The sequence below is a fragment of the Thamnophis sirtalis genome, unplaced genomic scaffold (assembly GCF_051295495.1).
Source record: "Thamnophis sirtalis isolate CommonGarterSnake01/CBP01778 unplaced genomic scaffold, rThaSir2_p1.2 scaffold_4, whole genome shotgun sequence".
NCBI classification, from domain to species: Eukaryota; Metazoa; Chordata; class Lepidosauria; order Squamata; family Natricidae; genus Thamnophis; species Thamnophis sirtalis.
The window spans coordinates 127750532-127774440 of NW_028261384.1; the positions used below are offsets into that span (position 1 = coordinate 127750532).

Genomic DNA, 23909 nt, shown 5'->3' on the forward strand with positions numbered 1-23909 from the left:
TTCCCATGAGTAGTGGGATTCAATTTTTTTTACTAAAAGTTCTGTGGGTGTTGCTTGGTGAGCATGGCATGACTTGATGAGTGTGGCTTGATGGGCGTGACAGGGGAAGGAAACTGTAAAATCTCCATTCCCACCCCACCCCAGAGGAAGGATATTCCAAAATCCCCATTTCCTTCCAATCAGCTGGAACTCAGGAGGCAGAGAATAGATGGGGGAGGGCCAGTCAGAGATTGTATTTACCAGTTCTCCAAACTACTCAAAATTTCCACTACTGGTTCTCCAGAACTGGCCAGAACCTGCTGAATACCATCTCTGGTTCCCACTTAAAATAACTCAACACAAAAGATAAGATTTCCACATTTATTGAACAGCATCATACGTAGAGTGTACCCTGAAGTTTCCCTCACCCATCCCCAAATTGAGGGATTTGAAATTTTCCCTCTCATTGATTTCTTCTTGTTAAAGATGTTCCAATTTTTAAATCAGGTTTCACCAAAATGATAAAACATTTTGGGAAAAAAATGCATCCCAGTAACCCAAAACTGGAGGTCAAGATGGAAAAAATCTCCACAGCTACCATGTATTTTCCTTTGGTGCTCAGGTAAGATGGAATGAAGGAGAGCCAGACACTACAAAAGACCAGCATGCTAAAAGTAATAAATTTAGCTTCATTAAAATTGTCCGGGAGTTTTCTGGCTAAAAAAGCCACAGTAAAACTGACAATGGCCAGAAATCCCATAAAACCCAGAACACAGTAGAACATGGTAGAGGAGCCTTCATTACATTCCAATATAACCTCTGTATTCAATGAATACACATCAGCATCTGGGTACGGAGGAGCTGTTGCCAACCATATAGTACAAATCATAATTTGAATAAACAGACAGGAAAGGATAATGGAATAAGCCAGCTTTTTCCCCAACCATTTCTTTATCTTGGATCCAGGTTTGGTGGCCACGAAGGCCAGAATCACAATTATGGTTTTGGCCAATATACAAGAAACCGCTAGTGAAAAGATGACGCCAAAAGCAGTTTGGCGAAGGAGACATGTAATCTTCTCTGGTGGCCCAATGAACAATAAAGCACAGATGAAGGAGAGCAGGAGAGCGAGCAGGAGAAGGTAGGTGAGGCTCCGGTTGTTGGCCTTTACTATTGCGAGGTCTCGATGCTTAATAAAAAGCCAAAGCACCAGGATAGTCAGGAAAGAATAGAAAAGAGCCAGAACAGCCAAAGATACCCCTAAATGTTCTTTAAGAGATAAGAAACTGAAAGTTTTTGGAACGCATAAACGTCGCTGAGGATTTGGATACTGATTTGTCAGACATGGGTAACATGTATCTGCATCTGAAAAAGAAACATATCATGTAAAGGTGGATCAGGATTGTCAGAGAAACTCAAAAGAACCTACAAAACTGAGGTGCAAGAGGCCTCGAGCATCCCCCCCCCAACACCTCGTTTTGGCTTCCAGGTTGGTGCAGGAGGCCTTCAAGGCCAAAATAAGGCACAAGTGGGGTGCACAGACATGCATGCAAATCCACAAAATGCACTCCCTGCACATGTGCCCTGCCCACCCCCATGCATCCATGTTCACATCCCTTGCATGTGCCCCTCCTCCATGCTTGTGTGGCAGAGAACCAAAGACCAGCTGGCTAGCAGGAAGTGCATATTGTAGTGAACCTGGGCTAGGGCAATAGCTGGGCATGCCCACAGAGTGCCATTGGTTCACCATCAGGGTCCTAGAAGTTTTGGTTTTTTTCTTGCTATGAGAAAGCAAACTCAGCTTCTCTGAATAACCCTTCAGAATTGCTACAAGTCGTAATGTGTTACTTACAACCAGTACAAGAGGGAAATGTTTTGGACTTGAAATGCAAAATCTTCTGACAATTTGATGCATTACAGTTTATGGTTCAGGCTCGGAGGAATTTGATTCAGAGGAACTGCTTTGCACCTTGACAGAATGCAAATAACCTGTGGATTCATTAAAGCAGCCCCATCTTTTTCCAGAACAATATGGCAGAGCGATAACTATATAATTCTGGAAAAAGTTTGCTTCCAACAATTGGTGTTATGACAGCCATCCCAGGCAAACATGACCAAATTAACTAGTTCAACTTTTTTGTAAGGTTGCATTTAACAGAATCTTTCAAGTGTGAATGAACCAATTTCTCACCCCTGCTACTACTTTATCCATTAGAGCAGCTTCTTTCTATGACTATTAAGCAACTGTGGGGTCATGCCTCCCTTATCTTCTCTTGTTTCCTAAGCACTTCCTTTCTTTCCCCAAGGACATTCATACTATATAATCCACTAGTGAATAACCCGGCATTGCCCCTGTATTTATTTATAGGGGGAAAATGTCCGGACCAAACGTAATTTCTAATGTTGGATTTCCTCCATATCAGAGGGCGCCCCCTTGTGGAGTATTGTGAAGCCATTGCCATAGTAACTCCACTGCACTGTGAAGTAGAAACCATTTTATGGCAGTACAGTAGAAGCCATTTTAAGGCACAACAGGCTGTATCTTAACAGAACACACACCCTGATGGGTGTTAGGGGTGTCTTACCCCCCACAGTATTTGCTTCCAGAGAGTAAGTCATGTGTACTAAGTTTGATTGAAATTGCTCGAGGCATTCCAGTGTATGTGTGTGTGTGCACGCGCGCACGCGCGCCCTTGCGTGATTACAGTTAGGTCTTCTGTTCGTATTTCTCTGCATTCTGAACCAACCTTTCCAAGTCAAACACAAAACATTCATACTACAGAGTCATACTTCCTCCTATGTATCAGCTAGATGCTATAGAGAATATATCTTACCCTTGTGATTTGATATCTTTCCTTCTGGACACGGAAAACAATCATAACAGCAAAATGGCTTTCCTTCCTTCTTTCTTTTACTATAACCCTCTTGGCAATTGTCATTACACAGTGAAAGGGGATATCCCTAGACATGAAAGAAAGAGTAAAATGTAGCACAGAAGATTTTATTGCAGCTTTGGATGCAGTTTTAACTATAGTTTGGCTAAACTTTTTTGGGATATCACAATGCATAAAGGACATTTCCATTGTTTTCTCCTTTGATGTCAATTCTTGTTATACCCTTGTCACTAAATAAAACTCCAAGCAAATCAAATGCATTTGGCTATATTTCATCTTCTGTCAATATGATTATAATATACTTGTTCTGTGGTGAGTTTGACAAATGTTTTGTATATTTGCAAAGACAGATCTTGGAAACCTATCCAGAAAAACATTGATACTTATAAATGCAGTACTATGCTCCCAGTTTTATTATGATGATAATGGCACGACTGAGTTTACCATTCTGTGTGAAGTCATTCAAGAGGCTAGAGTCTAATTTTTTCAACATACTGATCTGTGTTCATGAACAGAGAGTATTGGAAGAAATAAATTTAGGGAGATGTGTTTCCATCTAAATCAAAGTCTTGCTCTACCTAACATCAGGGCAAGCACCAATAAATTATGTTTATAGGCAATAAGGAGTCTCTCCACTTGATCTCTCTCTCTCTCTCTCCCTCCCTCCCCCCCTCTCTCTCTCACACACACACACAGTTATAGTTATAGTTTATTAGTCTTGTATGCCGCCCACTCCAAAGGGGAGGGGAATAAATAAGACAAACAACAGTTTAAAACACACACAACATTCATAGTTACCGTGGGGCTGGATACTTTAACAGCCCCCGGCCTGCCGGAGCAGCCAGGACTTAGTGGCTTTACGGAAGGCCTGGAGGGTCGTAAGGGTCCGGATCTCCACGGGGAGCTCATTCTAGAGGGCCGGAGCTGCAACAGAGAAGGGTCTCCCCCGAGGGGTCGCCAGCCGACATTGGCTGGCAGATGGGATCTGGAGAAGACCTAGTCTGTGCGATCAAATCGGTCTTTGGGAGGTAATTGGCAGGAGGCGGTCTCTCAGGCGGTCTCTCTCTCTCTCTTTCTCTCTCTCTCACACACACATTGCATTGGGCTGTAGTTGGGGCTACACTTGAAAAGTATCCAGAAGCTTCAACTGGTATAAAATGTGGTCCTATGAACAATTTTAGGAACCCAAAGAATGGTATATGTAACACTTTTGCTCTATGAGCTGCATTGTATGGGACCAGGCTACCCAGAGGACTATCTTCATTCCATTACATCAGCCTGTTCCACCCTATCAGTCAAAAAACTCTGACTGGCTGAATCTAGAAAGGGAACTTTGCTATTGCCCTGCCCTGTGAAATACCTTTCCCCACCCCACAAAGTGAGGCAGGTCCCCATTCTCCTAGCCTTCCAAAAATGAGTTTAAAAAGTCTGCAGCTTTACGCAGGGAGCACAGAGGAGAACGGAGCCCTGAGGCTGATTAGTCCCCTGAGAGCTTTCCCTTCCCCTTTTAACTAATTTTAATGGAGTGAGCTCCCGTTACTTGTCCCAGCTTCTGCCAACCTAGCAGTTTGAACACATGTAAAAATGCAAGTAAAAAAAAAAATAGGAACCACCTTTGGTGGGAAAGTAATAGTGTTCTGTACCGTCAGCATTTAGTCATGCTGGCCACATGACCACAGAGACATCTTCAGACAGCGTTGGCTCTTCGGCTTTGAAACAGAGAGGAGCGCTGCCCCCTAGAGTCGGGAATGACTATGTGTGAGGGGAACATTTACCTTAATATGTTTAATTATTCTTGTTTCCATATATCTATCTATATCTATATTATCTATCTCTGTCTCTGCCTACGTCTACATCTACATCTATATGTACACTATTTTGATATTTTAACATGTGTACAGAACCCAGGGTCCAGTAGGGAGTCTTGAGGGAGATCAGCAGTTCAGAAATAAATAAATTTTCTAACTTTTCAGTAATGTCTGAAAACTTTAAATAGATGCATGCTTACCTGGGTAAACCTGAGAGGCCACACAATATGACTGTCGTCAATGAGAAATGCATTTTTTGAAGAAGCATATGGGTCTATCATTCCAATTCTGACTCTATGAAAAGACTGGTTTGGGAAGGTTACCCAGTTTATAATATCAAATCCCACTATTTGTTCACCATTTTGATTAAAAGAGATAATGGCACCAGCACTATTGTTGAATGAGATTTTTCTCAAAAAGGGATGAAGCTGAAAGTGAAAGAAAAATGCAAAAAAGAGGATGGATGGATGGACAGACAGACAGACAAACATATTTGCATATACAACATTAACATTCTATAAAATTAAAAATAAGGAGGCATATTAGCATATTGGATAAAATAATATTTATATTAGGGGAAATAGAAACAACAATCAATAAACATTCAAGATTAAAAAGGAAATCATGTGGGAATTATATTCAACTGACAAAATGTATTATTATTGTCATTGTTGTTGTTGTTGATCATCACACAGTCAGCCTGAGGTTCAGACTGGGTTCAGCATTTTTGTCTATCTAGTGAGTCCTTACCAAGGACCTGGAATAGGCAAATCTGGATGTTTGATGGTGCTACAGATATCATCTCAGGATGGAAGCTGTTCCAAGTAAAGCCACCTTCTACAATTGCCTGATGGCAATTTTGTAAATGCCTATGGTGTTCAAGTGGTGCATTATGATTATTTACAAGAATGCTCTTAACTAGGTTGGATTTCAACTTTGAAAGAAACACAAGTCTTGATCAGAGTATTTTAATTGTTACCATATTCATATTTTTTTTAAAAAAAATCAATTGAGGCTGGACAGAGATCTCATAGTCACACTGCCCATATTTCAAAAACTTCTAAAAAGTTCTGCTTTCAGAGCTTGGACAATAGGTTACTTTGAAATTATATTCAAACCAGAAATAATTACACATGACATTCATTTTTGTTAAAAGTCATGGAGAAAGGGAGCATTGGTGTTCAAGATATCTATTTTCAGATCAGTGTGATTCTTGTCACTATCACCTGCCCCAGTTCCAGTTTATTTACTTTTGTTGTGTTGTTTTGTTTTAATAGGCAGTTAAATTATAAAGCTGTATGGAAGGGGTGAAAATTCTGTAATTGTTTTTCATGAGATGAGAGAATTTAAAACAGAAGTCAAATAATAGAATAAAAGTAAAGAAAAGGGAGGGAGGTGGAAAAAGGCAGGAAAGTCCTCCTCTTCCTCCTCCTAGAAGTTTACATCCTACGATGATATGTTTAACACCATTAAACATTCACATGTGCCCATCCCAGGTTCTTGCAAGGGACTCAATAGGTGGACTAAAATCCCAAATCCAGTGTAAACAGCTGGATCACAAACCATAATAATAACAATTTCTTGTCACAAAAAGTTACATTAGATAGGTGAAGGTAAAGGTTCCCCTAGCACATATGTGCTAGTCATTCCTGACTCTAGGGGGCAGTGCTCATCTCCATTTCAAAGGTGAAGAGCCAGCACTGTCTGAAGATGTCTCTGTGGTCATGTGGCCAGCATGACTAAACAGTGCAGGCACATGGAATGCTACTACCTTCTCACCAAAGGTGGTTCTTATTTTTCTACTTGCATTTTTACATGGTTTTGAACTGCTAGGTTGGCAGAAGCTGGGACAAGTAACAGGAGCTCACTCCATTATGCGATACTACATATTCAAACTGCCAAACTGCCAAACTTTCTGATCGACAAGCTCAGCATCTTAGCCACTGATCATAATATGAATCTACTCTAAACAAAATTGTTTTTGCCTCTAATGCACTGAGAGTCCTTCATAAGCTGAGTTGACATGCAGTTAAGTCTTCTACTGATTATAATGTGAACATGCAAGTGGATTAGGAGACGTTGACAACTAAGTTACTTATAGAGTGTCTCAACTGTTTTCCTATCTGAAAAGAGGGCATTTGAATGTGATAACCTCCTCTTTTATAATTATTATCTCTTCAATCTTATACAGATGTAATGACATTTATTATTCTTAGAATGAATTTGTGATGTTATACTAAGCTGTAGAATGTATTTTTCCTTTTAAAATCACAACACAAAGTGACAAATTCTGTGCTTAGCTGTAAGTCTGACTTTAATAAACTCAGATTAATAAAACAAATGACTAGGATTCAATTCTGATTCAGGCTATTTTATATAGCAATGACACTTAGATTTATGTACCATTTTACAGTGCTTCACAGTCCTCTCTAAATGGTTTTACAAAGTCAGCATATTGCCCCCAACAATATGGGTCCTCATTTTACCCACCGCGGAAGGGTGGAAGGATGAGTCAACCTTGAGCCTGGTGAGATTTGAACTGCCAAATTGCAGGAAGCCAGCAGTCAGCAGAAGAAACCTGCAGTACTGCACTCTCACCACTGCACCATCCCAGCTCAATATCCCAACAACATGGGCAAATCATGATGAAATCCCTGTAAGACAGCAAGCTACACAATCTGACTCACTTCAATCAAAATTCAGAAATGTGCTCACTCTTTCTTCTTATATGAAGTCAGGAGAGACTGACTTTTTAGGTTCAAAACTTACACTTTTTATTTATAGTTTTGGTAGATTGTGTTCTGACCTAGGCTTCCTCAAAAAGCATGAGGCAGAGTCCTGGTCCCGACAAAACCCCTTTTATTTAAAAAAAATGTGAATTCCTTTCATTTGCATTCAACTAGGCCCGGCAAACAATCTTTCAAAGGAATATTTATGACTACAGTCCTTGTCTATCCTGGAAAGCTGCCATGTAAATATTTTCCAAATGAAGTGCTGTGCAAGGAAAGATCAGGCACAGAGTCTCTGAAATTCATGGACAGATCTTCACACTCCTGAAATTAATCTAATGACCAAATGAACAAATTGTTTCCTGCAAAAGCCCACTCCCCCTTCTCTCCTCTTTTATTTCCTATGAAAGGGACCAATCACCTTTTACCTGTGATTTTACTCCCAAGTCTACCCTGATTTCTGAGTTGTTCTTTTCTTCTCATTGCTCTGTGCATGCGCACACTGGGAACAGGCTCCAGCTGTTCCTCTGCCTCACTCCTGTCTAGCTCTGTAAGCACCTAATCACTGCCAGATGGCATCAGCCCCATCTCTGCCTCCAATGCAGAGCCCTCGTCTGAGCCTTCCCCAGCCTCCAGGACTGGCCCATACTTCTCCCCAACCTTCTCACTGTCCGACTCTATTGCCAGCTCCGCTGGTTGGCCACAACAGATTGTTTTGTGTCATAGCACCATCCTCCCATTCTGTTTTTACCTGCCAGGAGATTTGACTGAAAAGGTTCTTCTGCTGCTCATTTTTTCCTATTTGTCTCTGCTTGGACTGTGATAAATACATGAAGTGCACAGCATGTGCTACAGCATGGACTGCGTTGTAGATGTTGTAGCTGTGGGCAGTCATCTTCATTTCAAAAAGAGTCCCAGGGAGACTTTCTAGGTTCTCCTTCCCAGTGCAAAGTGTCCCAGATGGGTTGTCTATGTTGGGTTTGGGTAAAGAACAGTCAAATGCATGTTCCCAAAAGATCTGGAGGAAATCATCTTCTTTTTCTGAGGTGGGATTTCTGGTCTGAAGAAAGGTCTGGAATCCTAACACATTCTTTGAGTGAACTGCAAAGGATATTGCCCCATGGATGAAGTCTATGTCCTGTGGTTTTTTAAAAGAATAAGACACAAAATCCATCTGAGCTGTCATAATCCAGACTTTTCCTTCTGATTTGTCCATGCCAAGATATTCTGGCATTCCTAGCAGTAGGATAAGAACTGACATGGTTTGTAGTTCTCCATGTATGACCAAGACATTGGAAGTGTTTCTGCTGATGATCTTGTATGTTTTAATCCCATCTTCCACAAGGGTTTCAATAGCATTAGAAAACCCTTGTTTGGGTAGCCTCTGAATAAAATCAAAGCAGATGCCATTCTGGGAAAATGATGGAAGTACATTCTGCACAAATCTCTCCCCATTGTCATCACTGAGATACAGCACTCCGATCCATGTCCATCTAAAATGAAGAAGTAAGTGAAGAATCCCATTGTACTGATGCATGCCCTGGGGGAACATCTGGTTGACAAAAGCATCTTGATTTTTGTAATCCAGCACTGGCGCAGAACCATAGGATAGCTAAGGAATTGATAAGAAAGAACACATTTCCAAAACAGTGCTTCTGGAAGTGGTATGTTGGTTAAATGCTGAGTAGAGTAGAGTAGAGTAGAGTAGAGTAGAGTAGAGTAGAGTAGAGTAGAGTAGAGTAGAGTAGAGTAGAGTAGAATAGAATAGAATAGAATAGAATAGAATAGAATAGAATAGAATAGAATAGAATAGAATAGAATAGAATTCTTTATTGGCCAAGTGTGATTGGACACACAAGGCATTGTCTTTGGTGCATATGTGCTCAGTGTACATAAAAAGACAAGATAGATTCGTCAAGATAGGGTACAAATAAGCAGTCAGGAAACAATCAATATCAATATAAATTATAAGGATACAAACAAGAAAGTTACAGTCCTGCAGTCATAAGTGGGAGGAGATGGTTGATAGGAACGATGAGAAGACTAATAGTAATAGTGAATATATCTACATGGAAAGAGATCAGAAGTGGAATTCAGACAGTTCTGACAGGTTCTGCAGGACTGGTAGTGGACATTTTGAGAGTGGGGAGGGAATAGGGATTTTGCTGTATCCTTCCCCTGCCACACCCACAAAGCTACGTGCACAGAACTGGTAGTAAAAAAAAAATAAATCCCACCACTGAAGGAGATCAAATGTTGTCCTTTCCTCCATTTTTTTAAACTATAATATCTTTTTATAGATTAGAATTCCTCAGCCTGCAATTCATATGTAATTCCTTCTCTTAAATAATACACAATGGATCAAAACTACACTCTGTAATCTATCTGAACTGTTATCATTCCCTTATTTGATTTGGGATAGCTAATAACTGAACAAGTCCACATAAATCCCAGTTTCCTGTTATACTAAGACTAAAACATTGCCAACTCCCATCTTAATTATTAAATCATTTATTCCTGGTATTTTATTTGAAGGTTCACAAGAGCCAAGGCGGCACAGTGGTTAGAGTACAGTAGTGTAGGCTACTTCAGCTGACTGCTAGCTGCAGTTCAGCAGTTGAAATCTCAGCAGGCTCAAGGTTGACTCAGCCTTCCATCCTTCCAAGGTCGGTAAAATGAGGACCCAGTTTGTTGGGGGCAATAGGCTGATCCTCTAAACTGCTTAGAGAGGGCTGTAAAAGCATTATGAAGTGATAAGATAAGTCTAAGTGCTATTTCTATCTCCTACAGGATAACAAAAGATAAAAGTACTTCATATAAAATAAAGTTAATTATAAAAGTACCATTAAATTAGTAGCCAAATAAAATCAACCAAGTAGCAGCAAAATGATAAACAATAACATTGATTTTGATAAGACCAAAAAATTAACATCTGCAACATTTTCTAACCCACAATGTTTTATCTAATATTTTACCTAAAATATTTCTTCATTTAAATTTCCATAATGTTCATATCTTTTATATATTACTTCAAGAAGTGTAGGTGTTTTCACATCCAAAAAGGACAGAGGTGCACACTTTTATCACAGAAAAGTGATTTTTAAAAAAGCGATGACTATTCAAACCAACATGGTTATGTTAGAATTTGAAAATCTGTTGCCAATGAAAACTGATCAACAAATCATTACCTGTGGAACCTTGTAGATACCTAGAATGGTGGCCATATGAAGATAGACATTTGAATTAGGTCCCCCAATGACTGCAACTGCATTGCTTCTAGTATCACACTTGTAGTTTGGAATGAACCTCTTCTGGGTGGAGAGAAGATCCATTGAGGCAAGATAAGTCCAGCTTGCACTGAAATGGCTGTTATAGATCTGGAAGCCCAGAGTGATGTTTGGCAAAATCTGTGGGTTTTCATTGATTTCTTTTACAGCAAATACCAGTGCCAGAATATGTTGGTAATGCTGAGTCAATACCCTATAAAGAAATATATAAACCGTATAAGCCAATTACTTTCCATCCATTCTAAGCATGTTAAAACACACTAAGAGAATATTATAGGCTCCCATATATTATTATGAAATTACATTACAAAGACCACCTCCAATATTAAGATTTTTAGAACAGTATTCAGTTCATGAGTTTACAGGAAGTTAACAGGAAGTTAACAGGAAGTTATCAGGAAGTTATGGAATATGCAACAATTTCACTGTACAGAAAACATAATTTGGGGAAACAAAAAGAATATGGAAAAAGGATTTAGCAATAAAATATTTCTTAAGAAAGAAAATAAATCATATAGTACTCATCTTGATATGTTCCTTAAAGCTTTAAACAAATCCTGCACCATGCATAAGAAGACAGGAATGAGTTTGTACAAGATATTTCAATGTATAAATCCACCAAAATAACAACAACATTAAAATAACCATTTGAAGAGAGAGAATAGAATAGAATAATAGAGTTGGAAGGGACCTTGGAGGTCTTCTAATCCAACCCGCTGCTTAGGCAGGAAACCCTACAACACTTCAGACAAATGGATATCCAACATCTTCTTAAAAACTTCCAGTGTTGGAGCATTCACAACTTCTATAGGCAAGTTGTTCGACTGATTAGTTGTTCTAATTCTCAGGGAATTTCTCCTTAATTGTAAGTTGTTTCTCTCCTTGATTAATTTCCACCCATTGTTTCTTGTCCTACTCTCAGGTGCTTGTAATTTGTATTGTTTTATTTAAGTAAGTAAACTAATAACTCCTTACATGATATCATCAAAGAGTTCAGGTGAGGGAGCTTTGTGAAATGTTATGGAATGTGAAAGCACATAATTCTGAGAAGTAATGCCCGCAATATTGAGGTCTCCAGCATGATAATATCTATGAAGGACTGGCAGCAGTATCTGAGTAGCCCTTTGGCCCACAGGACACAGGCATACCACAGAAGGCAACATCACCAATAATAGCTTCATTAACATTAGCATTCTGCATTACCATCTGCTTTCCAATATCTTTCACTGAAACATAAAACAAAATTCAAGAAGATGTGAGTCTTGGTTTGAATGGTGATTCATTCAGCAGAACTGGTATTGCAAGTGCTCTTGTTACATCAGCCACGAAGGAGCCTTGTCTGAATGTTACATGGATATTAACAGCACATCTTAGTCTCAGTACAAATTTGTGTTACTACTGCCATGAATATCACCCAGACAAGAAGCGGAGATAATAATGCTTATTTTGGTAATTACAGATGAGAGAGTATTGTATGCAGAAATGTAGGTGAAAACACTGTGTTAATTCCAGCTCTTGTTTTTGAACTTAATTTCCACGGAAGTAAATGGAAAAAAAAAGAGAACATTATAGTTGATTTCCCCTTTGAGTTTAAGAACTAGTTTAATAACTTAAATCATTTGCCCCCTCAACTCACAAAGCATCCATGGCCTGTCCTCAAGTTGCCATAGGCAAGGGGAATTGGAAAATGAACTTTGCAGCTGCAGTGAGGGAGCACTTCGGTCAAAACAAAAAGCACATTCCAGCCATCTCTCTGTCAAGGCCATCTCCATGGTTACCCATGGGCTTGTTGGGCTTGTTGTTAACGTACCTGCCTCCCAACAGCATTACAACAGCCCTCCCCTCGCTCCTCGAGTGGTTGAGCTGGCAGTTGAGTTCCCCAGGCTTATGGTGCTGGGGGATTTCAATTTGCCTTCGCTCGGCGGGTACTCTGATGGAGTGCAGGAGTTCATGGCTTCCATGACAGCCATGGACTTGACCCAAGTAATTTGGGGTCCAACTCATTCAGCGGGTCACACACTTGACCTCGTATTCCTCTCGGAGCAGTGGAGACGTGATCTAGATTTGAGGGGCACTGAGATCTTGCCGCTGTCATGGTCTGATCACTTCCTACTGAGGCTTGACTTTCAGAGACTAATCCCCCACTGTAGGGAGGAAGAACCGATTAGGTGGTTCCACTCCAGGTGCCTGATGGACCCTATGGGTTTTCAGACGGCGCTTGGTGTAATACCTGATGCTCTCGTCCACAGTCCGGTGGAGACCTTGGTTGCTGCTTGGAACTCAGCGGTGGCGGGCGCTCTAAACTGGATTGTGCCTTTACGGCCTCTCTGAGGTAGCGGATCCAGGAGAGCTCCTTGATTCACCGAGGAACCCCAGGAGATGAAGCGCTGCTGGAGGACCAGTAAGTCTGAGTCAGACCGAGCACTGATGAGAGCCTATATCAGGACCTATCTCGTGGTGATACGGGCAGCAAAATGTGCGCATTTTTCCGCTCTTATTGCATCAGCATAATCGCGCCCAGCCGCCTTGTTTAGAATAGCCCACTCCCACTTGAAAGGGAGGGATGCAGACGACGCTTTACAGGGTAGAGCTGAGGAATTTGTCCAGTTTCTGTCGGATAAAGTCACTCGTATTCAGATGGACCTGGACTCCAATTGCACGGTACCAGCCGAGGTACCGGGGAAAGGTCTTGAGCGGATTTTATAGAGCGAGTTTCAACTTGTCGCTCCTGAGGAAGTGGACAAGGCCATGGGAGCGGTGAGTGCCTCCACCTGTATACTGGACCCGTGACCCTCCTGGCTGCTCTCAACCAGCAGGGAGGTGACAGGTGCCTGGCTCCAGACGATTGTTAACATCTCTCTCTGGGAGGGATTCTTCCCACACCTCCTAAAGGATGAGGTGGTGAGACCCCTCCTGAAGACCCCTCTCGTGGCAATACGGGTGTCGAAATGTGCACATTTTGCCGCTCTTATTGCATCCACTGAATCGCGCCCAGCCGCCTTGTTTAGAATAACCCACTCTCTCTTGAAAGGGAGGGACGCGGATGACCCTTTACAAGGTAGAGCTGAGGAGTTTGTTCAGTTTCTAGTGGATAAAGTCGCTCGGATTCGGACAGACCTGGACTCCAATTACTCAGAGCCAGCTGAGGTCTTGAGCGGAATTTATGGACTGGGTTCCAACTTGTCATGCCTGAGGAAGTGGACAAGGCCATGGGAGCGGTGAGTGCCTCCACTTGTATACTGGACCCGTGCCCCTCCTGGCTGGTTGCGAACAGCAGGGAGGTGACACATGGCTGGATCCAGGTGATAGTTAGCACCTCTCTCCGGGAGGGATCTTTCCCGCCCCTATTAAAGGCTGCAGTGGTGAGACCTCTTCTCAAGAAGTTGTCTTTGGATCCAGCCATCTTAAAAAAAATATAATTTTTATTAAACATTATTACCTTTAAAAAACAGGAAGAAAAATACAGCGACATAAATACAACGACATAAGCAAGACAAATCATACATAGCAATATAAAGTAAAACATACAGATACAAATGCCATTTTAAACATACAACCCCCCCTCCCCCCCACGGTGACAGTCATTCACAGCCCAATTTTTTCTTTCTTTCCTCATTATTAGGTCTCTACGCCACATCTTCTCATTGCAAGATTCAGGGATCTATTACGGTACCTATGTTAACTTTCCCCATTTTAAGTCCCTGCTGTTCTCCTAGTCGCCCACATATACCATAGGTTCCAGCTAAGATAATGTTCTGTTTCTCCTTTGTCCCTCAGCCAACCCATCATTCTGTCCATTTCTGCACATTCGTAGATCTTTTTAATTATAGCATCTTCCGACGGTATAGTGGTGGATTTCCAAAATTGTGCATAGGTTATTCTTGCGGCCACAATTATATGCAGGCTCAAATGCCATATTGAACTGCTTATGTTATCTGGTTTGATGCTTAGTAACAGGTTCTCAGGTCTCCATTCAGTGTTTGCCCCGGTAACCTCTTTTAACCATTTTTTAATCCTTTTCCAATATTTCGTGGCCTCAGTACAGGACCACCAAATATGGTAGAATGTGCCATCCTTTCTTCCACATTTCCAACACAATGGAGATAACCCAGGAAACATCTTGGCTAACCTCGTTGGGGGGAAGTTCCACCTATAAACCATCTTGTATATGTTTTCTTTGAATGCAGTAGATGTTGTAAGTTTAATGGTCTTACTCCATAGATCCCACCATTTGCCCATTTCAATTTCATAACCTAGGTTTCTCTCCCATACTATTAGAAGGCTTTTGTCCATCTCTTCATTAGTATCTTGGCAGGTCAAAAATTGGTAGATCTTCGATAACATTTTCTTGTCTCCACCAAACAAGATCTTATCTAGCCCCTGAGGGTTTGGGTAGATCCCGAAACGTGCCTTATCACTTTTAAACCTGTTTCTAACCTGTAAATATTCCCACCATTCCAAATTCCTGCCCTGTTGCTCTAATTCCATCTTTGTTTTTATGTTGCCCTCTTCTGTCATGATATCTTTATATGTTATGTTTCTTGTCCAATTAAATAAACTCGGATGCGTTAAGGCCTCTAATGTTGCCAACCAACACGGAACCCTAAGATAATATTTTTTCCTCATTTTTTCCCAGACCCCCATCAAAATCTTCCGAATATAATGTCCCATGAAGTACCTATGGGGGGTGTCTCTTTCTTGCCAGAGGGAGGCATGCCATCCCTGGGGGAGGTCATGTCCCTCTATAGCCAATAGGCGCCTTCTATTCAACATCACCCAATCTTTCACCCATGTCATGATTGCTGCGTTATAGTATGCTTCCCAGTTGGGTACTCCGAAGCCTCCCAGTTCTCTGCGTTTTTGCAAAGTTTGGGCTTTGATTCGTGCTTTCTTGCCTTGCCATATAAACTGTGTCACTATTGTCTCCAAGGATTTAAAAAAAATTTTGTCCAATTTAGTTGGTGCCGTTTGAAACAAAAACAAAAATTTTGGTAATACATATGTCTTGACTGTCGCAATCCTGCCCATCAGAGACAATTGTTTGCTACTCCAATTAGTCATATCTTTGGATACCTGTTGTAGCAATTTCATATAGTTATCTACCTTGATAGAGGAACATCTCTCCGTCAGCCAAATTCCCAAATATTGTACTTTGTGGGCCATGTTGATCCCTAACAGGCTTTGTACTTCCCTTTTCTGGTTCAGAGTCATATTCTTAATTAACAGTTTTGTCTTCTCTTTGTTTATACGTAGCCCCGCTATCCTACCGTACTCCTCTATTTTACATAAAAGTTGTATCCCAGACGCCATAGGGTCCTCCAGGATAAAAACAAGGTCATCGGCGAAAGCCTGGACCTTGAATTCCTGAGCTTTAACTCGTAACCCTTTAATTTGTGTATCGCTTCTCACTATTCTAAGAAGGGGTTCTAATGTGAGGATAAACAGTAGGGGGGATAGCGGGCATCCTTGTCTTGTACCTTTACCAATCACAATGTCACCCGCCTCTTCTCCGTTTACCAATATTGTCGTGGTTTGTCGTACATAAATTGCCCGAATTGCATTTAAGAAGCTTTCTCCAAACTTCATGTTTTCTAGTTGTGACAACATAAAATTCCAATTAATCCGATCAAAAGCCTTTTGTGCGTCAAGAAACATAAAGTCCACTTGTTTATCTGGCCGAGCTTCATAATATTCTAAGGCATCCAAAATAATTCTGACATTGTCTTTCAAATGCCTTGACAGCAGGAAGCCGTTCTGATTAGGGTGTATAAATTTGTTAAGGAAAAATTTGAGTCTATCTGCCAATATAGCTGCAAAGATTTTATAATCCACATTCAAAAGTGAAATGGGCCTATAGTTTTTAATTTGGGTACGGTCAGCTCCAACTTTAGGCAAAATGGTTATATAAGCCTCGGCCCATGATTTCGGTGCAATAGAATCCATCAAGACAGCATTAAATATTGCTATCATCCAGCCATCTTGAGCAACTATCGTCCAGTTTCCAACCTCCCCTTTGTTGGGAAGGTTGTTGAGAAAGTGGTGGCCCTTCAGCTCTGGCGGTCCGTGGAAGAAACCGATTATCTGGATTCCTTTCAGTCTGGATTCAGGCCTGGCTACAGCACGGACACTGCTTTGGTCGCGCTGATCGATGATCTCTGGAGAGCCAGGGATGGGGGTCATACCTCCATCCAAGTGCTCCTTGACCTCTCAGTGGCCTTCAATACCATCGACCATGGCATCCTTTTGCGGCAGTTGCGGGAGGTGGGAGTTGGAGGCACACAAGCCAAAAAAGGTTTTCTATCACTGCCTTATGGCTTTTTCTCTATATGGACACAAATTAACTCATACATAGGAAATTATCCTATAGGAAACAAAATGAAGGAAATAAGTAAAATGCACCAAGAATCATATTTTTCCCAATTTTACTAAACTTTCTCAAAAGTTACAACTGTGAAATGCAAGCTGTTCAACTAATACTGCACAGATGCTGAATTGAGCTGTTAAAATTATGTTAAAAATACTAGAATCTGCTATGAAACTATTGCTGTTGGGATTAAACAGATGTATGCATTCCTAATACACCCAAAAAGAAATCCAACAATTTATTAAGTAGTGGAGTCTAAAAATCTAAAGCTAATCAAATAATAAATAGTTTCCAACTAATGGCAAATAATTTTTAGAGCTATAATAAGAAGCAATCAAATAAGAAACAGTAAAAGAAAATGTCTGAAAATTTTGTATGTTGTTGAATTCAATAAGAAAAAAGCAAATAATACAGGCAGTAGTACATTTGTCTTAGTGGAAGAAAATCAGGAGGTTCAGAAAGTAGCACATTTAATTTGAGAAAGACAAGGTGTTTGCTGAGTATTCTTTGCTTCAGTGGGAAAAGCACTTGTTCAGAAAGTAAAGAACTGAATTCCAAGAAAGTTATAGGCATGAAGTTATGTGCTGCTTAATTGCCATTATGAAGAATGATATGATTTAGGAATGGAGTTCAGAAAGTAACAGTAAAAGTGTGGGAAGTTTAAATAATTTGTTCACAAGCATTGCTTCATGGGGGAACAGAGAAATAGAAATCATGTTTCTGGATTAACGAAAGCAGGGAGGGAGGAATCATTTTCCCTTTTCAGTTTGTACATCAATTCTTGGAGATTAGCATTTGATGGATTTTCCATCAATTGAAAGGCAAGGAAGATAAGATGTTGAAGAGTACTGGGCCCAAATTAGATTCAACTTCTGTAAGACCTAGCAATGTACTTGAGGCTCTAATGTGAGTTTTCCTCAGTAGAGGACTTTGAGACAACTATTACTATTTGGGAACTATATTAGCTGGAATCCAGGCAAATATTAGACCTGCCCCAGTCTACTCGATCAGGAAAATAAGACTAAATTTAATTGAAGCAAAGGAGTTTTTAACTGAAAAAAAAACTAGTTGCAATAATGCAGGTGGAATCTGGTGTTCCCGTACAAAATATGAAGCTATCCCTCGGGGGAGGGCCTTCCCTGTAGCTGCTCCGGCCCTCTGCAACGATCTTCCCGTGGAGATTCGGACCCTCACCACCTTTTTGGCTTTCCGCAAAGCCATCAAGACCTGGCTATTCCGGCAGGCCTGGGGCTGATGAGTTCCCAGCCCCACTTGAATTGCTGTGACTGTTGTGTTGTTTTTAATCTGTTTTGTGTATCTTGTTTCTGTCTTGTTTGTTTTTTGTATTTCCCCCTTCCTCACTTGTTTGTTAGCCGCCCTGAGTTCCTCGGGAATAGGGCGGCATGCAAGTATAATAAACATCTAAACATCAAACAGCTATTATTTCAATCTCCCACTCCCTACCCCCATGGCCAATCCTCCAACCAGCCAATGTTGGTAAGATGTTTTGAGAATCTCTGAGGTGTCAAGCTGGTAACATTCCATTCTCAGGGCAAATGGCCTTGAAGATCCTGGTACAAGCCAATTTAATAGTCTTCCATTGTCACTCCTCCCTCCCTGTTTCCAACATTTGAAGTCATAGCAATAGCACCCAATAAACCCCTGCCCCCCTCCTGCTTTTATCGTAGGACCCCAGCAAAATGCAAGCCAGTAATTGTGGACCTGACAGCAAGGAAACATTCAGCTTCAGACGTTCAGCTTCAGAAGGCTCAAATACCGAGGAAGGAAGTCAGTCTATTGCTGATAAAGAAGAATCCTCAAATCTTTTTTGTTGGAATTTAATTTAAAAGATGAAATGGAACAGAGCGGAAGGAAAAAAAAAAACTTTAATCTGTTCTTTGAGGTCAGTTTTATGACTTGAGGTGTTTATTAACAGCTTTATGTCTATGGAGATTCTCAGTTATCCAGGTCATGGTTGCCCCAAAGGATGCTTCTTGGATTAGGAATGAAATATCTTCAAAGTAAAACCAGAAAGTCCAATTGACTCTTCAAAAAGCACCTTTGGAATTAACAGCTTTATGAAAAAAATAATTTCATTATGTCTTTCTTGGAATGGGATTTCGCCACATACTGTATATAATCACATATAAGAGCTGTGGTAGCACAGTGGTTAGAATGCAGTACTGCAGGCTATTTCTGTTGACTGCCAGCTGCCTGCAACTTGGTAGATCAAATCTCACTGGGCTCAAGGTTGACTCAGCCTTTCAACCTTCTGAGGTCAATAAAATGAGGGCCATATTGTTTGGGGCAAGATGTTGACTTTATAAATCACTCAGAAAGGGCTGTAAAGCACTGTGAAGCCATATATAAGTCAAAGTGCTATTGCTACATCTTTTTCAGGAGAATTATTAACCTTGACTTTTTAATGTTTTCCCTTTAAGAGTTGTTTCTTAGCATTCAATTCTGGCCTCACCACAAAAATATAGCATTTGGTGGAAAAGATCAAGCCCAGTAATCCAAAACTAGAGGCCAAGATGGAGAAGATTTTGACAGCCACTGAGTATTTTCAGGTAACTTGGGACAAAGGACAACCAAACACTGCCAAAATAAAAACCCCACCACATAGACACTGAAAGTAATCAGTTTGGCTTCATTGAAACTGTTAGGTAATTTCCTAGAAAGAAAAGCCACCATCAAATTTATTGTGGCTAACAACCCCATGAATCCCAGGACACAGTAAAACATTATAGTGGAATCTTCATTGCATTCTAAGATGATTTCCTCAGACAAGGAATACATGTCAAAATGGAGAAATGGAGAGGTTGTTAGCCAAACAGTGTAAATCATGGCTTGGGTCAAGGAACCAGAAAGAACAATGGAGTTTGCCACACCTTTCCCCACCCATTTTTTTTTAATCCTTGATCCAGGTTTGGTGGCCATGAAAGCTAACACTACAATGACAGTTTTGGCCAATACACAAGAGACTGCCCTAGAGAAGATGATAGCAAATGGTTTGAATGAACAGAGATTTGAATGAACATTTCCAACCCGTTAGGCTTTTGCCAGGCTCCTTTTTGGCGATAAATCCGCCCCCTCTTCTCTTTTTGAGGCTGTGGCGTTGACTGATTTCCATGGGGCTAACGCAGAAGGGGAAGCGGCTTGGGAGGATTTTTCCCACTGGGTTTGGCGGAAAATGTCATGGAACGAGGGTTTTGCAAAACAGGGAGTTTCCCGTTAAGGCTCCACCATGTTCCCACATTCTATATCTGGGTGGGTTCGCCAGTTCGCTCCTTGCCTTGATCGGGGCCTGTAGTGGGCGAAAGAAGTGAGGGGGGGAGGGATACTGGACAGGAAAGTCCATTGGAGTTGGCCAGCTAATAAAATAGGTAAATAATTACAAAAGAAACTTTGGGGGCTACTTGGGATCCTGGGGTCAATCCACAGATTGCAAATCGTGTTTGGGGTACCCCAAATTGGGGTTTATATTACTCAACCGAAATCCAATCAACCCTATTGTGGTTTAGTGGGACACATGAAAACCAGGTCTAATGCTAAGATTGTTTAGCTCTTGCATGACTCGTGCTCCTGCAAGAGATCGGCATCTTTTGCAAATTCAGAATATTAAAAGGGTCTTTATCAGAAGGAACCTATATGTACTTGCAAGTAAAATAAAAGCTGGATTATATGCAAAGACAACATCCTCATGAAAGTTTTTTTTAAAAAATAATGGTCACATGGCCGGCAAGCCACTCCCACAAAAGAGGCCACACCCACAGAGTACGTTCCAAAAACTTTTGAAACCCACCACTGGGCCTTGTCCACAACACTACACTGCATTGAGATTTTGAAAAGTTGTTCATACGAGAGGAATATGTACTGCCACCGCTTGAAGGCATTATATAGAAAGATAAATGTGAAGGTTTTCCCTGTCCAGTCATGTCCAATTCTAGTGCACAGTGCTCAAGTTCACTTTTTAGTGAAGAGAGTCAACATTGTCCAAAGACAATTCTGTGATCATGAGGTCAGCATGACTATAAGCTGATGTGCACAGAATGTTGCTATCTTCCTACCAAAGTAGTACACAATGGCTCAGTAGTTAAAGATACTGAGCTTGTTAGCTGAAAAGCTGACAGCTGGGTTCGAGACCCAAGTCCTGGGTGACACAGTGGAGCTCCTATTACTTGCTCCAGTTCCTGCCACCAGCAAGTAATAGGAGCTCCACTGTGTCACCCAGGACTTGGGTCTTGAACCCAGTATGCAAATGCAAGTATATAAATAGGTAGAAAGGCAGCAGTAAATTTTTGAATATTTACTAATTGTGGTAGAATTAATGGAGTGGGGCTTAATGAGTGGTACAAAAAGAGGAGGGCTTATTATTTATATCCAGAACCTCATCTACTTCCTTGTGAAATATTTTTCTATGTATGTATGACACTGAACTCCATCATTCAGCCCTAAAATTTCATCAGCTTAGTGTGCCACAAAGTATCCCCAATTACTGTTTGCTTTGGAACTGCCGAGGAACTGCTGGAACTGCAGAGTGTTCTGGCATGGAAAAGTTAAAGCCCTTGGAAGCTGAGGAATCTCTTTCTCTCACACAGAAAAAGTCATAGTTCACTATTATCTTCTGTCTCTCAGGCCCTGCTTCACAAATCACTTGCAAAATTTAACTGTAAAAATAAGGGTGGTATGGAAATGCTGAGCCCGTTATCTGGGATACTGGATAAGCTATTTCCCAACATATTTTTTAATTTATCATTATGTGTAGTGTTTAAAAAAATTATATACTACAACAATTTACATTTATCATGCCAATATGGCAGTATAACCAATCAATCAATCAGAACACAGGTGGAAGGGACCTTAGAGCAGAAGTGGTATTCAGCCGGTTTGCACCGGTTTGGCTGAACCAGTGGTGGAAATTTTGCCCAGTTCAGTGAACTAGTAGCCATAGCTGGCTGGCTACACTCCCAAACAGGTCCCCCTGTCGCCACTCACTAGCCCCGATGCTTTGCATACCGACTCTCAAAGAGACGGTAGCTAGTTCTCCGTTTGGTGAAAAAGCTGCTGCCGTCACCGACATGTTCTTAGTGCATGATTTGCAAAGCGGCTCTCAGAGGCAGCATCTGGGAGGCTTCTTTGCCAGCCAGCCGCTTCCCAGAATAAGTTTCAATAAGTTGTTTGGGCATATTCTTTCAAAACAAATGAAAAGCAATAAGGCAATAAAGATATTATAAAGATATAATAATAATAATACAAGACATGACATGACATATCTAATGTGATAATCTAATCTTGTAAAAATCTAATCTCATCAATATATAATATAAAGCTGTAAAGGCTTGGAGGCTAAAGCATATGAAGACCAGTTGGAGGATTGGGTTTAGCTAGTCTAGAGAAAAAAAAAAGGAATAATGGCGACATGATAGCAATATTCAATTATTTGAGAGGTTGCCACAAAGATGAGGGGGTTAGTTTATTTTCCAAAGCAACAGAGGGCAGGACAAAAACAATGGGTGGAAACTAATCCAGAAGAGAAGCAACCTGGAATTAAGGAGAAACTTCATAACAGTGAGGACAATTAACCAATGGAACAATTTGAATTCAAATGTTTTGGATGCTTCATCACTGGAGGTTTTTAAGGCAAGATTTGACAGTCACTTGTCTGAAATGATACAGGATCTCCTGCTTGAGCAGGGGGATGGACTAGAAGACCTCCAAGATCCCTTCCAGCTCTTTGCGGGATTCTATTATTGAACATTAAGTATGAATCCAATGTGGTCTATGTTATAATGTACTGGATTCATTGCAATTAACTGCCATCGTATTGAATGCATTAGGCCTTTGCCCCCCTGGATTCAAACAGGAGGCAAGTTCAACTAATTTCATCTAGAGTCAACAAAACACTGGGAGTTCTAAATAATTGTCAATTCAATCTATCCTGCAATTATCAAGATTATTATGATCTTTTCATTCTTCCACTAAAGAGAGTCCTTGGACTGCAGTAAAACTATTAAGACTAAATTGTTGTAATAATCCAGCCTCTGCCACTTAGAGGTGGGACAGCAATCAAGATAAACATGTTCCTGAACTTTTGCATCAATCTTTTTAGTAAGAGAATAATTATCCAGCTTTTATGATACTGAAATCTCTTTGACTAACCCAACAAAGCTGGCTAAAAGACTTTCAAGAAAGTAGATTTAATGCAGCATGATAGTTGCATTTATATCAGTACTAATGTTGCTAGGAATACAAATTCTTCTTCCTATTCTTCATAAATATTACCATTCAGGGGAACTCAACATTGCTGGTATTATGTCTCAGAGCTATGTCTTTTTATGTCCAATAACCTTTAAAACAGCCCCTTCGCTGGATCTCTTGGATGATATCATGTAAGGAATTTCTCAAAAAAGAACATAAGAGGTATTGTATTAAAAGAATTTGGTTCCGAAGAAGTAATCATGCATAGTTTATAGTATGGCATCTTTTCAACCCTAGATTAGGTTAATCATGCTTAATCTGATCTATATCACTTTTAATATTTATTTTTGTCAAAGTTAGTTACTCTCTTACTCTCAGAGTGACTCTGGATGGCATACAGTTGAAAGCATAAAAGCATGAAAAACATATAAAATGCAATACATCAGTAAAAGAAACCAGATAGAAACAAAACTAAAACATGTTAAAATAAGTATTATGCCAGAACAATAAAGCTATTTTATCTTGCCACTTGCTAAACATTTTTCTGTTTGCTTTATGGTCAATCTGGAAAGATTTTTTTCCCTATGAAAATATTCCCTGATGCAGTCTTTTTGATAATCAAATAGTTCTTATCATTAGGTAATTAT

General features: G+C 40.5%; 1 protein-coding gene across 1 annotated transcript; it reads right to left on the minus strand.

Annotated features, from left to right (window-relative positions):
- Window positions 1-350: 350 nt before the first annotated feature.
- On the minus strand, window positions 351-22144 carry LOC148046482 (vomeronasal type-2 receptor 26-like). The gene is made up of 8 exons (XM_087714770.1): window positions 22060-22144; window positions 11846-11923; window positions 11673-11703; window positions 10599-10890; window positions 8162-9022; window positions 4882-5109; window positions 2814-2940; window positions 351-1344 (listed from the first exon to the last, which is right to left on the minus strand). Exons 1-8 carry the CDS (start codon window positions 22142-22144, stop codon window positions 443-445), a joined length of 2604 nt encoding a protein of 867 aa, XP_087570896.1. The 3' UTR covers window positions 351-442.
- Window positions 22145-23909: the final 1765 nt, after the last annotated feature.

What these genes read in the sequence shown, in the direction of transcription:
- LOC148046482 (XM_087714770.1), bottom strand. Translation starts at nt 22,144, where the DNA reads ATGTCGGTGACGGCAGCAGCTTTTTCACCAAACGGAGAACTAGCTACC. An exon ending in TGGTGATGTTGCCTTCTGTG is followed by an intron (nt 11,704 to 11,845) that starts GTATGCCTGTGT and finishes CATTTCACAAAG; the next exon opens with CTCCCTCACCTGAACTCTTT. An exon ending in AAAGATATCAAATCACAAGG is followed by an intron (nt 1,345 to 2,813) that starts GTAAGATATATT and finishes TTTCTTTTTCAG; the next exon opens with ATGCAGATACATGTTACCCA.